General features: G+C 45.0%; 1 protein-coding gene across 3 annotated transcripts in view; it reads right to left on the bottom strand.

Annotated features, from left to right (window-relative positions):
• JHY (junctional cadherin complex regulator) overlaps positions 1-15,987 on the bottom strand; it is a 69,711-nt gene extending 53,724 nt beyond the window's left edge. For all 3 annotated transcript variants that reach the window (XM_062198404.1, XM_062198405.1, XM_062198406.1), the window contains exon 1: positions 15,653-15,987. In XM_062198404.1, coding sequence (XP_062054388.1) covers positions 15,653-15,987 — 335 coding nt within the window. The remainder of the gene's footprint in view (positions 1-15,652) is intronic.
• Between the last annotated feature and the right edge of the window lie 582 nt (positions 15,988-16,569).

The raw sequence follows: 16,569 nt of genomic DNA, 5'->3' as shown, positions 1-16,569 counted from the left end.
CTAGTCTCCTCCAGCGCAGTGCCCAGATGGGCACAGATCGCACTTGTCAGGATACGGGTCTCGCCACGCCCTGAGCCCTGCAGGGCGACCTGGCCCTGGGACCTGATGAGCATTCACCTGGGGACTGTCCCGTCTTAGGAGCACACAGGCCCTCTCTGCCTGGCCTTTCACTTGGCTCTGAAGTCACTGGCACGTACACAAGACATGATGTGGTCCAGCAGGGCATAATCTAGATGTGAACCAGACAGACCTGGGCCCATATCCGGGGTCTCTCTCTCCCAGTTATGTGTCCATTGCAAATTGTGTCACCTCCAAGACAGTGTCTCACATCTATAAATAGGGATCACTCATATATATTGTGTTTATTTCACAGGGCTGCACAAATGCTCTATCACTGTGCTCACTGGGCTTCTCACAATGGTAAATTTGTCTCCTTGCCTTTACAAGCTCCTGGGTTCTGCCTTCATAAGCTCCCCACGTCTGCCCTAGAACACTGTACTGTGGATGCACAAGTGAAAAAAAAATGCATCTATGGGCCAGCATTGTGGTGTAGCAGGTTAAGCCAGCCACCCCATCTGTGTGCTGGTTTGAGACCTGGTTGCTTCACTTCTGATCCAGCTCCCTGCTAATGCACCTGGAAAAGCAGCAGAATATGGCCCAAGTCCTTGGGCCCCTGCAATCAGGTGAGAGACCTGGATGGAATTCTAGGTTCCTGGCTTCAGCCTTGCCTAGATCTGCCTGGCCACTGGGGCCATGTTGGGGTATAAACCAGCAGATGGAAGATCTCTCTTTCCTTTCTCTGTAACTCTGCTTTCCAAATAAATAAAAATAAATCTTAAAAAAGGAAAATGTTTATAGATTAACAACTGTTGACTTTAGTCAACACATAGATAGCTTTAGATTTAAATTAGGATCTAAACACACAGAAGCTTTTTGCATTGAACCGAATTAGTGAATGAATTTAGGGCTTATCCTGTACTAAGTTAAACCTAAGGTTTGAGTGTGATTGTTTAGTAGGAAGAGAAAGCTCACGAACTATCTTCATGTAAATGAATGCTTTGTGTGTGTGTGTGTGTGTTTAATGAAGAAAGCATGTTTTCCCACACCCATGCTATGCTGTTGCAAAAACTGAATTTAACTTTCACTTTTCACTAATTAATAAAGTAATTACTGAGCATTTACTAAGCTTAGGGGTCATAGTAGCAAATGGTACAACATTGGATTGGCAGCCTACTAGGGGTACAGACAAGGGTGCAAGCTGCAAGCTGTGAACAGTTTGGAGTGATGAGCCAACAAGCACGAGCTATCAGGACTTGTGTGGGACATCCAATCTTGTCCTGGTAGATGGGAGAAAGGCTTCTGGTAGAACTGATGGCACAGTTGAGACCTAAGGCCAAAACGGGCAGGAGGTGCATCCCAGGCTGGCAGGATGGCATGTAAAGAGGAACAGGGTGGAGGGAATATGGTCCCTCCAAAGATCAGCTTTGTATGGATAAAACAGGGGAAACCTGAGGGGTAGAGGTCAAGGTTAAGCAGAGGTCAGATCCTGAAGGACTTTGTAAACTCCGTGAAGGCGTCTGGGCCGAGAGTTTAATCAGAGAGCAAAGGGTTGTAATGGATATTTCTGGATAGTAGAAGTGGTGAGTTTCTGGGAGAGATTATGAACAGAAGCAATAAAATCTTTTTTGGAAAGAAAGGTGGTCCTCTACTTTGTGTTGTGTGGAGCGGGCTGGCCACCTTTGTTAGGTGACAACACCAGGGATCTTGTGTGCATTATTTATTGTATGCTGATCCAAGGGATGCTTGCAGTGACTCTTCAGTTTGATCCTTACAGTAACTCTGAGGGAAGGACTATTATTATTCTCATTTAGTGCTCGAGAGAGCTGAGGGTTACGGGGCTTAAGTCAGTCTCCCAAGGTCACAGAGCTTAGAAGTGCAGGAACCAGAAGAGAGGCCCTGGCAGTCAGCGCTGGAACCTGACTCCCATCCAGTGAGTTGTATTGTGTCACTCTGACAGGTGGTAATCAAGCAAGTGTGTTGCAGACTCTGCCTTATGTGAGTTACTGATCTGTCAGTCAGTCAGCATATGATGTACTGAGTACCCACCTGGGTACAGGCAGACTATCAGGCACAGAGGACACAGCACGGAGCAAAACAGAAGCAGACTGATAGATCTTGCCCTCTAGTGGGGAGGATAGGCTTTAGGTACCAACTGTACTGATTAATTAGGTGCATAAAGAAATAAAGAAATATAGGATGCTATGGGTACTCAGAAAGGAGGACCCAACCTTGCCTATCACTGGAAATATGTTACCCTCTTATGTCTAGATTCAGTTGTTAGATGATATGTCAAAGTCCACTCCAACTCCACTTTTCTCTAAGCCTGTGATAGACTCATAAAAGAATCACTAACTGAGCAATGCCCAGGATTACTTTTTTATCAGTGATCTTCAATGACAGAGGGGAGTGGATTCCCTGATTTCATCATCTGCTGTGACACTAAGAGAACTGGTGCACTCCAGCTGGTCACCATGTTTCTGGATTTGGTTCCTGATACCAGCCATTCCTATGTGAACATAGGCAAACAGTTTACCTTCTGTGCATCAGCCTCCCTACAAGTAAAACAGGGGTGATAGCAGTACCTTCCTCTTAGTGTTGAGAGGATTAAGCAAATTAGTATATACAAACGCACAGAACTGTGCTTCTGGAAAAGAGTAAGGGTTCGGTGAGGGCTAGCTAGGGAGGCTGGTCTTGGCTTGCTGAGGGTTATGTGTGGTCCCCGTGACATAACAGTGTTGTTGTGCACCGTACTTCCTGCTGATGGCTCTCAAAGTGATTCTTCTCTCTCCAGGGCTTAAGTTTGGAAAAATGTTTCCAGGGTACAACATTATCTTGGGATGCAATAAGTGGTAGTGAAGAATTAACACTGTGGATTACGTCTGAACAACAACTTAGGAAACAGGATTAAGAAATGTCAGTGCTTCCACATGATAAACTTATTTTTAACATCTGCTGAAAGATAATGAGGGAGATAAAACTGGGAGAATGAAATCATTTTAGACCTATAAAAAAGCGGTATTTTCTAACTGTGACAAATTTCCACTCTTAGAAGAAATATCATATACTATAGCAAAGATTGATGTTTAAATGTAACCTGGGCAAGCCAGAAACAAACCAGAAAAAACAAGTTGTTGAGGCTGGGAAACATGTTTTTGAACCAACTGTTTGGAGAGAAACTCCCAGAATGCATCCAGAGGAGGGTAGAGTCTGAAACTGTGGCTCTCCTAAGAGCTTTCACGAAACTGTACCATTTATACCTGCCACGCCTGTCATCCCCTTGCTCGATGCAAGAACCTATGATGAAACAAATGGGAGGTTGTGCTTTGCAAAATCATGAGCGTGGAAAGCTGGAACACTTCACAGAAACAAACCTAACGGTTAGGACAGAACATGATATTAGAGAATCCCATTGTTCTGGGCTTGTGTGCTAAGAAGCTCCATTGTGTTTTATGGTCCAGGTCAACACACCGGGACAAAATGAGCCTGAAGTGTCCTTTCATAAGTAATCATCTGTGCACACAACATGCACCTCTTCCCCTCCCTGTTGGATAGAAAGGTTACACAGACAATGAGCACACAACTCTTTTGTTGCCATTCAGACAACAGATGCTGGGGGCTCCTCTTCAGATCCTAGGTTAGAGACCCAAGCGCTGAGGGGAGGGGTGGGAGTTGTCTCACATGCATAGGCCATGATATTTGCTGGCTTTAATGGAACCTATTTGAGTACTTACTGTGATAACTTCAAACAAAATAAAATCAAATCTCCATGTAATGATGAGCCTCACATTCAGTACTGTATTCAATCAAAAAATTACTAAAATTAGAGCATGTTTCTAGTACAATTAACATCCTGTGCACTCACAATAAAATATGCAATAACTGGCCATTTTGCCTGTTGAGGAGGTGAATAAAAGCATTGCTATTAATCATTTAGCTGTTATTTATTTGCCACTTTATTTTAAGTAGGCAGTTAAATTGAAACTGCACATGTCATTATTGATTTAGGTTTAATTTAATCCTTTTAAACAGAACAATTATTCCCAATTTATATGCCATTAAATCTTTTATGCATATGAGCAGCAAATTCAATTTTTGTTTAAGTGTAAAGTTTTTAATGCTTCTTTAAAGAACTATAAAGCTGACAATGGTTTCCAAGGATTTCTGAATTCTATGCTCATCTTAATCTTCTTATCAATGGCTTTTAAGTAAATAAAATGAAATACATCCAAAAGATTAAAAATTCACTCTTGCAAGTATTACATAAAATGGTTCCACAAGTATACTGAAATGTTCTCTGGAGGTTATTTGAAACCCAGAAAACTTCATTTAATGCAGATAGCCACTCTGCTGAAGAAATTTAACATTTTAATAGAAAAAGGATGGTCTACAAACTGAAGGCCAAAGACTGACAGAAACAATAAAGAGAAGGGGCTGAATAGCTACCCAGTGAATTTTATTTACAGCAATTATATACTTTGGATGATTCCAAAGTCCCCCCCCCCTCTTTTTTTTCTTTAAAACAGATTTGAGGCTGCAAAACACCCACATAGCTGTCTCCGATCCTTATTATTACCAGTCTTGATTCAAGGACAATCTCTGAGCTAAACGAAAACAAATTATCTAAAGAGGACATGTGAGTAATTGCAATGTAAAATTCTAGTACCTCACTTCTATTAAGACTATGTGATGTGAAACCGAGGCGGTGCCTTCACAAGGGAGATGCTGTCTGACACAGTGTTTGGAAACATAATTCCCTTCGTTCAGTGAGTTTACAATGCTAATGCCAGACATTTGCCATGAAAGGCTTGTGTGTTCTCTTCATTCCCCAAAACCGCGGCTGACAGGCAGGAAGGGATGTCGATGTATACGATCTCCAGGGGATTATGCTTTCCTTAGATAGAGTTTCTTACATTTTAAATACCAGATTAGGAGCATTTGAATCACAAGACAGCTGTGAGACCCTGGGGGAAGCAAAGTCCAGGCCCTGGACCCTGGGGTGTAGTCCAGGTTGCCACTGACCAGGCACAAGAAGTGGATGAGTCTCTTCCCCTCTCTGGGCCTTGAGGTCTTCCTTTGTGCAACAGGCCAACAGGATGACCGTTAGCAATGCCCACCGCTCTAACAATCTGTTGTTTTCTTAGTTGGACTGGGGGCCTCTGATGCAAAAGCCAGCAGGGTAAGCAAGTGCTGGGAAAATTATTTAATTTGAATTCAATCCAGTAAAAAACTATACTAATCAAAATTGTTTATATTTCCAAACTTGTCAGAAAGTGGAAATAAACAAGAATGTGCAGTCCATGAACTAGACCTTCCCTTTAGCAACTTTGTTACCAGCCCCTTGATCCTCTTGACAGACTCACGGGATTGTAGGTGATGTACCCTTAGATTACTCTTTGTGACGTTTCGAACTGGCTGTGTATTTACTTATTTTAACAGGACAACACATCCCAGCTCTTGAACTAAACTGGAAAGGAAGGAGTGACTGTCTCCGGGGGCTTTAGCATTTCTGGCGGGGACTTTGGCCCTAATAGACGCGACTCATGCCCACGCACACCTGACTCCCACGGCTGCTCATCTGTTACAGTGGCACCATGCCTGCTCTGACGAGCGCGTCGGGGTTTAACTAAAGCACAGTTTGTAAGGAGATGAAGGAACACAAAACAAAATGACTAATAACCTAGAGACGGCTCAAAGTCACTTCTCTGATCTAGCAGAAAGAACACGCTCCTAAGGATTTCCCAAAGGCTGTGTGGAAACCCCCTGGAACGCGGATGTAGTGGGACGTATTTGAGGAGACTGGCCAACCAGTGGACTCACAGTGAAAACCGATCTACTCCAAGACAACATGTAGCAACAAGGATGACGTTCTAGAAAGCAACAGGAGCAAACGTTGACCCTGGAAGCTCTTACAATGTTCTCAATAATCTCAGAGTATTAGAACCAGCCTTATAAGCCTTGTTTACTCTCCCCACCAATGCGAAAACATTGCTACTATACCTTTAAGAGACTGTAGCCTAACCTCAGCTTAAATATTTCCAATGTATTCTATAAGAACAGACTTGGAAATCTGGGGGGACATGAAAATCCTGAGCCTTGGCCTCCCTGAGTCTGTCTCTGCTCAGGATGTCTCTGTTTAGGGTCTGTGAAACATCCTTCAGGCCCTGGAAGCCACCACTCACCTGAGCGTTGTATCAATCAGAAACAACCCATGAAAGCATTGGAGGGAAACATGATAAATCACAACAATAAAAAATGCAAATGCAGAGTGCTATTACTGAGTTCCTTTTTAACTTCCGGATAATTCTGAATATTCAACTGAACTGTTAATCCCTCATTGTTCCCATCTCCCTCCCATTACTTTCTAACGCAGCTGCTTACTGCTTTGTGGAGGCTGTGTTTCCAGGTGATAAGAAAGGAAAGCACCTGTTTCCCAGGAGCGGTGCTGAAGAATGAGGCTTATTATGACCTCACCGCCCGAAGTGAAATCCAAGGATACGGCAGTCTTTCAAATTTTTATGATTTTCCTAAAACTTATAATTTTATATGCATATTTACTCTAGCTTCGGTTTACTCCATATTTTTAAAAAGATTTATTTATTTATTTGAAAGGCAGAGTTACAGAGAGGCAGAGGCAGAGGCAGAGGCAGAGAGAGAGAGAGAGAGAGAGAGAGAGGTCTTCCGTCTGCTGGTTCACTCCCCAGATGGCTGCAATGGCCAGAGTTGTGCCCATCTTAGGCCGGGAGCCATGAGCTTTTTCCGAGTCTCCTATGCGGGTGCAGGGACCCAAGGACTTGGGCCATTTTCTACTGCTTTCCCAGGCCACAGCAGAGAGCTGGATAGAAAGTGGAGCATTTGGGCTGGCGCCGCAGCTCACTAGGCTAATCCTCCGCCTGTGGCGCCGACACACCGGTTCTAGTCCCAGTCGGGGCGCCGGATTCTGTCCCAGTCGCTCCTCTTGCAGCTCTCTGCTGTGGCCCGGGAGTGTAGTGGAGGATGGCCCAAGTCCTTGGGCCCTGCACCCGCATGGGAGACCAGGAGAAGCACCTGGCTCCTGGCTTCGGATCAGCATGGTGTGCCGGCTGCAGCGGCCATTGGGGGGTGAACCAACGGCAAAGGAAGACCTTTCTCTCTGTCTCTCTCTCTCTCTCACTGTCCACTCTGCCTGTCAAAAAATAAAAAAAAAAAAAGAAAGAAAGTGGAGCATTTGGAACTCAAACCTGTGCCCATAGGGGATGCTGACGCTGCAGGCAGCAGCTTTACCCACTACGCCACAGTGCCGGCCCCTCCATATTGAAACTGTGGTATCTTACCTTTCACTACACAATGAACTGGGATCTTTCATCAGATCAGTCTTTGATGACCTATCTTGATATTTATTACTAGAGGCTCAGGCTTTATAAAAAAAAGTTCATTTATTTATTCATTCATTCATTCAAAAGGCAGGGTGACAGAGAAAGACTGAGATAGAGAGAGAGAGAAAGAGAGAAAGAAGGAGAGAGAGAGAGCTCTTTCATTCCATGGTTCACTCCCCTAAATGCCTACAACAGCCAGGGATGGGCCAGGTCAAAGCCAAGAGCCACAAACTCCATCTGTATCTACCATGTGGGTTGCAGGGACCCATGTGCTTGGGCCATCACCTGTTGGATCAGAAATGGTGCAGCTGGGACTCAAACTGGCACTCCAACATGGGCGCCAGCATTTCAGGTGGCAGCTCACCCTGCTGTGCCACAATGCCGGCCCTAGGGACTCATGCTTTTTTTTTTATTATTTTTAAGAATTATTTTATTTATTTGAAAGACCGAGTTACAGAGAGAGGTAGAGCCAGAGAGAGAGGTCTTCCACTCCACTGGTTCACTCCCCAAATGACTGCAACAGCCAGAGCTGAGCTGATCCAAAGCCAGGAGCCATGAGTTTCTTCCAGGTCTCCCACGCAGGTGCAGGGGTGCAAGGATTTGGGCCATCTTCTACTGCTTTCCCAGGCCATAGCAGAGAGCTGCATCAGAAGAAGAGCAGCCGGTACGCGAACCGGTGCCCATATGGGATGCCGGCGCTGCAGGCCGGGGCTTTAACCCACTGCACCACGGCGCAGGCCCCAGCTCATGCTTTTGAGTTGGGAGAGTTCAGGTAAATTTCTGGTTGTGCCACTCAGTGAGTCTGTACACCTCCACAGACTTCACAGCCTTGGTCCCTTCTCTGCAAAACTGGGAAAATCATACCCATCTAAGAGGCTCTTATAAGGAAATTGTAGTTAATTATGTAAGTATTCTGCTAAAGAAGACCTTATTAAACACATGTATGAAGTATTCTGTTGCTGCTTTTTCTTCCTTAATATGCAAGGTTGCAGAAGGCTCCAGGACTGAAGAGGTTATTTCTGATGCTCTAGGAATTACATTGATCTCTTTGTGCGCACCGAGTGTCACAAGGCTTGTTCTGGAGTGGGGTTTAAGGATTATCACATGAAGCTCCTCTCTCCACTCACGACTCATTCACTACAGTCAATACGGCTCCAATTTCTATTAAGTAAAAGGTTTTCTCTAATCCATAAACATTGAACCATGGCTTGACTTTGGTAGATACAAGGGAGTAATTGCTTTGAGGAGGTTCTAGTAACATCAAAACACACGAGTAGGGCTAAGTGATCTGCCGGGCAGCTTTCACAATTATTGCTTATAAAAGCAAGAAGAAAGAGATTTCTCCTTGGTTTTAAGGCAAGGCTTTGACTAATTATTTTGAACTACAATTCCCAGAATGCTTTCTACCTTGCAGAATTGAAAGCCTACTTGAATGTCGTATTGAGAAGCTGAGATCAATTCATCTGTAAATTTCGTGCCTCCTGAGATACTCAGATCCAAGCACTAATGCACCCGGGAAAGGTTTCCGAGACTCAAGTGAGGCAGGGCAGAGAAATCAGGAACTACACACTCACCCAAATCATATTCTTGAGGCATTCTTTGGCTAAAGGCTTCAGTCCTGTTTTCTTTTGTAGCAGGGAAGTGGGCCTCTGGTTGATCAATGCACTGTGCAGCCAAACAATTAAATGGGGTTGTCACCCACTCTAATCCCGGGGTTGGCAGTCATTAAATGCTTCCAAGGCGAATCCACCCGGGGGAGACAGCAATACTGAAGGGCCTCTGCATCGGAAGACAACAGCCTTAGTTCTTCAAAACTCCCATTTTGATTTGTGTGGGCATCACTGTTTACTTTGAAATATATTAAACAGTATTTAAGTTGTCCTTTGGTGAGGAGCAGGGGTTAAAGTCAGGTCCCTCAGTGCTGGACAAAAGGAAGAAATGAGGCCACCTAGTGGATCCCTGCCTTAAATTCTTCACCTCGAGAACACCCTGCTATTGCTAGAGGTCTCTCCTTCCAATGCCGCCATTTCTGTAAATAAGAACTACTGCCACTGACTGCCCAGGAGACTACACAGCGTTCAGAGGAGAGCCAGGATAAAAACATGGTGACAGCAGCAATTCAGACACCTGAGCTTTCGCAACACCGCTCACTAGACACAGGGAATGGGTGGAACATAAACCCTCTACTTCATTCGCACCCTTAAAATGGGATCGTCACAATAACTGCCTACCTGAGACGTCATAAGGATTAAATGATAGTACAGGCAAAATGTCTAGCCCACCATAAGCATTCTAAAATTTCCAGCTACTGTGATGAAATCCTTAAAGCAACCTGTGGCTTTTCTTCTCCCTTTACTTCTCATATCTGATCTGCCACCAAGCTCTGTCAATTCTTTCACATACAAGAGAAATTCAATAAGCTTGTGGAAAAATGGAATTAAAAATATGAGTTTATTTGGGTGTAAAATAAGTTTTGAAATCAATGTATAGTTTTTTCCATAGTAAACATTTTCCATATATTATGAAAAAATTTGCACCAAATATTGTCTTTGCACCAAAATAAGTTCATACTTTATTTTTTCACAAAATTTTAGTACCTACATATATATATATACATATATATGTATATATACTACACACACATACATATATAAACTATATAGATAAAAAATTTCAATTAAAGTGTTACAAAAAAACCACAAATCGGGAAGGTGGCACTGTGGCATAGTGGGTAAAGCCGCCGCCTGCAGTGCTGGTATCCCATATGGGCACAGGTTCAAGTCCCGGCTGCTCTACTTCCGATCCAGCTCTCTGCTATGGCCTGGGAAAGCAGTAGAAGATGGCGCAAGTCCTTGGGCCCCTGCAATTGTGTAGGAGACCAGAAAGAAGCTCCTGACTCCTGGCTGCGGATAGGTGCAGCTCCAGTCATTGCTGTAGTGAACCAGTGTGTGGAAGACCTCTCTCTCTCTCTCTGTAACTCTGCCTTTCAAATAAATAAATAAATCTTAAAAAAAAAAACACAATTGGGACATCCCAATGTCCATCTGCTAGCAAATGAATAAATGTATCATGGACTATTATGCAGCATGAGGTACATCTATAAATACAAATAAAGAAAGATACCCAAGATACTGATGATATTTTATTAAATGAAAATGACCAGATACCAAAGAGTATATCTGACTTGATCTCTGGCTAAAAACATGCAAAATTATATTAAAGGAACCAGTGCTCTAGAGCAGTGGATTAAGCCACTGCTTACAACGTCTGCATCCCGTATCAGAACACCAGTTCAAGTCCTGGCTGCTCTGCTTCCAATCCAGCTTCCTGCCCAGCGGAAGCTGGCCCAGGTACTTGGATCCCTGCCGCCCATGTGGGAGGCCAGGAGAGAGTTCCTGGCTCCTGGATTTGCCCTGGCTCAGCCCTGGCTATTGCAGCCACTTGGGGAGTGAATCAGTGGACAGAAGATTTCTCTGTATCTCTCGCTCTCTCAATGTTGCTCTGCCTTTCAAATATATAGATCTTTTAAGCAAAGATACTCAAGCTCACAAGTCATCAGAGAAAAGCAAATTTATAAAGTGATAGGATTTTATAACCTGTCAGAATGTCAAAAATTAAAGAGACTGGGGGATTGTGCGGATTGGGAACTTGCAGGCGAGGTGGGCAAAGTTGAAGACATTCACCTGTGAATACATGTGTCCTACAGAAACTTTGGCACATGCCTGGAGGGACACACAGGATGTGCACTGAGCACCTGCTGAGTAACAAAAACTGCAAACAACCTAAATGCTATCAATAGGAAAGTGGATAAACTGTACATATAACGGAACTTACACAGTAATTAAAAATGGGGCCACACGTTTGCCCTGGCAGCTAAGTCGTCCATGTCTGATATCAGAGCACCCGGGTTCAATACCCAGCTCCGGCTCCTGACTCCAGCTTCCTGCTAATGCAGACCCTGGGAGGCAGCAGTGATGGCTCAAGTCATTGGGTTCCTGGCAACCACGAGGGAGACCTGGATTCGTTCTCGGCTCTCAGACTGCAGAGGGGATTTATAGGACTAAATCAGCAGATGGAAGCGCTCTCTCTCCTTCTCTGCTTCTCTCTCTCTCCTCTCTCTTGCTGTCGCTCTCACTCTCAAATCAATAACATTTTTAAAAATGAATGAACTAAGACCATCTGTCTTAATTTAAAAATATAGTAGTAAAATGTCAAAAAAAAAAAAAAATCCTCTACCTGAACAAAGCAGGGTTCTCCTACACATATTAGTGGTTGTATAATTAATGAATCTATACACACACGCTCATACTCACTACTTACAGATTACCCACTACAGAAATGAACAAAAGATTGGTAAGGAGAGGCACATCCACATGAGTGCTATGGCTTGGGAAAGTAGTAGAAAATGGCCCAAGATTTTGGGCCACTGCACCCATGTGGGAGACCCGGAAGAGGCTCCTGGCTCCTGGCTTCAGATAGGCACAGCTCTGGCCATTGTGGCCATCTGGGAGGAGAACTAGCGGTGGAAGGGAAGACCTCTCTGTCTCTTTCTGCCTCTCCTTCTGTGTAACTCTGACTTTCAAATAAATAAAGGGGCCGGCGCCGTGGCTTACTAGGCTAATCCTCCGCCTTGCAGCGCCGGCACACCAGGTTCTAGTCCCGGTTGGGGCGCCGGATTCTGTCCCGGTTGCCCTTCTTCCAGGCCAGCTATCTGCTATGGCCCGGGAAGGCAGTGGAGGATGGCCCAAGTCCTTGGGCCCTGCACCCACATGGGAGACCAGGAGAAGCACCTGGCTCCTGGCTTCAGATCAGCGAGATGCGCTGGCCGCAGCGGCCATTGGAGGGTGAACCAACGGCAAAGGAAGACCTTTCTCTCTGTCTCTCTCTCTCACTATCCACTCCGCCTGTCAAAAAAAATAATAAATAGGCCGGCGCCGCGGCTCAATAGGCTAATCCTCCACCTTGCGGCGCCGGCACACCGGGTTCTAGTCCCGGTCGGGGCACCGATCCTGTCCCTGTTGCCCCTCTTCCAGGCCAGCTCTCTGCTGTGGCCAGGAAGTGCAGTGGAGGATGGCCCAAGTGCTTGGGCCCTGCACCCCATGGGAGACCAGGAGAAGCACCTGGCTCCTGCCATCGGATCAGCGCAGTGCGCCGGCAGCAGCGCGCCTACCACGGCGGCCATTGGAGGGTGAACCAACGGCAAAGGAAGACCTTTCTCTCTATCTCTCTATCTCTCTCTCTCACTGTCCACTCTGCCTGTCAAAAAATAAAAATAAAAATAAATAAATAAATAAAGGGAACTTTTTCTGTAATATGTTATAAGTTTAAAAAATATACCTGCAACAAATATGGCAATAAGAGCCCTACCATCCTTTCCACTGTACTTTTTCATAGGTTAAAATTTTTTCATGATTAAAGAATACTGAAACAACAATGTCCCTTCAGAGCATGGTGACCACATTCATCTTGGTTAGCCTCATTTTCCTTATCTGAAAATGGAGACAACAGCGCCTTGCCTGCAGGGCTGATTAAAGAATTACATGAAACCACAGACTGACCTTTGAACTGATATCATCACCAGCATTTGTCATTGGCATTACCGCATTGGGGTGGCTTTGCCCACTGCGTGATGACACCGTAACTCAAAAGGCACGAGCTTGCAGAACAGCCTTCGCTAAGCTCCGCCTCATCTCACTGCTCTCCCTGCGCCTGTTTTCTCTCCTCCTGGCTGACTCACCCAGTCCAGGCGAAGGTGTCTGGCTCTCTCAAACCCACCTGCGTGCTCTTGCACCCACCACCCCGGTGACCTCACTGATCAGGCCCCTGAAGACACACAGGAGTTTGATTTGATTCAAGAAAGAAAGAAGGAGCAGAAGGAAGGAAGAAAAAGACGAAGGACCGGGCGCCACCTCAGGTTCTCACTTATGGCCTTCGCGGGGGCCACACACTGGGACAAGTCAGCTGAGCTCTGTGGGATGAGTGGTTACACTCAATGATCTGTAAATTCATCTTCCAGTACCATGGGCAAGTCTTCCAGGTCCCTGTAATCAGACTCCAAACTCGGTCTGTGCTAGTTGCTGTTAAAACATGTATTATTTTAGCCTCACAATAACACCATGAGGTACCATTAATATTATTATTATTATTATTAGGGTCTCATTTTTACTGATGTGGAAACTGAGGCACAGAGACATTAGTTAGGTTTGGACAAGGTAAATGGTAGAACTAGTATTTAACCCAAGCAGTCTGCTTCCCACTGCATTGAAAGCCCCCTTCTAATCAATAGCTTTTAACCTCTGTACTGCATTGCATCATATAGCGCTTCATCAAGACAGGGATATCACCTAGCCATCCCACTCTTGGGAATTTACCCAAACCAAAAGAAATCAGCATATGAAACAGTTATCTGTACCCCCATGTTCATTGTAGCATAATTCACAATAGCTAAGATATGGAATCAACCCAGATGTCCATCAATTGATGACTGGATAAAGAAATTATGGTATATATACACTATGGAGTACTACTCAACTGTGAAAAAAAAATGAAATCCTGTCTTTTGTAACAAGATGATCACAACGGTAAACTGTTATACTTAGTGAAATAAGTCAGTCCCAAAAGGACACATATCACATATTTTCCCTGATCCGATGCAACTAATAGAATACCTGAAATGTAATGTATTGGAGCAAAATAGACATTTTGAGAATGGATGACTGTTTATTGCTCTTGTCTCTTCCACTGAGGATTCATCTTTTGCTTAGCTTTGTTTTATTTTGTTTTGTTTTCTTTTTCTTCATACTACTTACTGAACCCCTTTACTTAGAGTAGGGTGAGCTATATGTCACTAAGTATACTGATAATAGATCATTGCAAAAATTAAGACTGGGAATCCGAGAGGGAGGAAGGAAGGGCTGGAATGTGGGTGGGAGGGAGGGGAAGTCCCACTATGCTCGTAAATATGTATATATGAAATATATGAAACTTAAATACAATTTAAAAATAAATTAATTTAAATTTGAGCATAAAAATTCAGTGATATTACCACATTATTTTATATTTCCTGACATTTCTTGGCCACTCAAAGTTACCATACACACTGATTGTTAGATTAAACCTTTTTAAAAAAGATTGACTTATGGCTGGCGCCGTGGCTCAACAGGCTAATCCTCCACCTAGCGGCGCCGGCACACCGGGTTCTAGTCCCAGTCGGGGCACCGATCCTGTCCCGGTTGCCCCTCTTCCAGGCCAGCTCTCTGCTATGGCCCGGGAAGGCAGTGGAGGATGGCCCAAGTCCTTGGGTCCCTGCACCCCATGGGAGACCAGGAGAAGCACCTGGCTCCTGGCTTCAGATCAGCGAGATGCGCCAGCCGCAGCGGCCATTGGAGGGTGAACCAACGGCAAAGGAAGACCTTTCTCTCTGTCTCTCTCTCTCACTGTCCACTCTGCCTGTCCAAAAAAAAAATTGACTTATTTATTTGAAAAGCAGAGAGAGAGAGGGAGAGACAGAGAGGTCTTCCACCTGGTTTACTTCCCAAGTGGCAACAATGGCTGGGTCTGGGCCAGGTCAAAGCCAAGAGCCCAGAACTCCATCTGGGTCTCCCAAGTGGGTGGCAGGGCCCTAAGCACTTGGGGCATCTTCTGCTGGCTTCCCAGGTGCATTAGGGAGCTGGATCGGAAGTGGAACAGCTGGGACTCGAACCAGCACTCGTACAGGACACAGTGTTGCAGGTGGTAGCTTACCCAGTATGCCACAACACCAGCCTCTTTGATCACACAAGGCCGGGGAGGTAGACTTCTACTAGTTCTGACACAAGGGGCCAGACAGGAGTCTCTCATTATTTGTACGTTATTGACATCCTCAGCTAGGCCGTGAGACATGTGACAGAGGGAGCATCCTGAGATGGGTGACTTATTCCAAATCATCACCAAACAGTAGTGCCTGGACCAAATCAAGGCCACCAGACTGCACACACACACGCGTTCTGGACCTTCTCCAAGGTGAGGTCATGGCAGAGGAGGGACCTTGAAATACGGATATAAGGAGTATAGGCGATGCAAAGGCCCTTGATGATAACCATTGCATTTTTTAAAAAATGTAAAGAAAGCAACAACAACAACAAAAAAGGCAACAAGCTGTCCTTTGCCACTGGAGACCTGCCTACCACAGGCTGCCACCTCTCTCTCAGCTGCAATGGTCCCAGTACGGATGTACCACCCTGCACGAGCCAGTTCATTACCTGTCCTTCACAACACTGTCCCAGGCACGGCCGTCCTCCTCCCCGGCCGCCTCGGCTGCTCTTCTGCTTGCTTCCTCCTGGGTCTCACTCAGGCTGTCCGGTCCAGGGCTTCCCTCTAAACTGTCAGGCTCCATGTCGTTGTCCCGGACTTGGTACTCCCGTTCAGAAAGGGAGTGCATCTCTTGAGCGAGGCTTTCTGAGTCAGATTCCAAGGAGTCTTTGGAAAGGTGTAGGTCTTCTTTCTTCACAGGTGGGTCTGAGGACGGGAAGTTCAACTTGGGATGAGGGACAGGAGACCGAAGAGAGGACTTGGGAATTAGCTTTCTCTGACTCATCATGCAAAGTGAAAGAATTAACAGGGGATACTCTTGTTGAGAGGAACAGCTGGTTGACTTAAAGTTGTGGTTCACAAAAGCATTACCTAAAAACAAAATGTATTTTTGTTAGTCTGGGATTACTGGAGTCTCCTTAATGGCAATGTTAATCTAAAAGGTCAGTGAGTCAAGAGAATCTGTTATCTGTAGGCTTTTTTTTTTTTCTGCACCCTTTTGTGTTTATGAGGAAGGTACACTGGAAAAACTATTGCTTTTCTACCTGCAGCAATATAGTAGGTGTAGAACTCATCAACAGCCTGAAATGGCTGCTTCTAGCTTCCCAGGGCTTGTTACCAACAAGCTTGGACCAAGCCATATGTTTTAAGCACAAAAGTACCTTGAAAGCCTTATTTCAAATGCCCAGGGCAATAAAAATACACTCTGTTCAGTAGTATTCATGGGTACAGGAAAACAGGTGCAGGGTCTACCTTTTGGAAAGCAAAGACAAGAGAAAGAAGAGTGGTTTCTCAAAGTGGAGCTGTGAACTGGTGAGTTGTTTTGTTCCTAGACCTGTTTCAGCTGACCACATCTTTTGCAAAAGAC

This window comes from Lepus europaeus, chromosome 7 (genome assembly GCF_033115175.1).
Source record: "Lepus europaeus isolate LE1 chromosome 7, mLepTim1.pri, whole genome shotgun sequence".
Lineage (NCBI taxonomy): Eukaryota > Metazoa > Chordata > Mammalia > Lagomorpha > Leporidae > Lepus > Lepus europaeus.
This window is presented reverse-complemented; position numbering and strand designations above follow the sequence as displayed.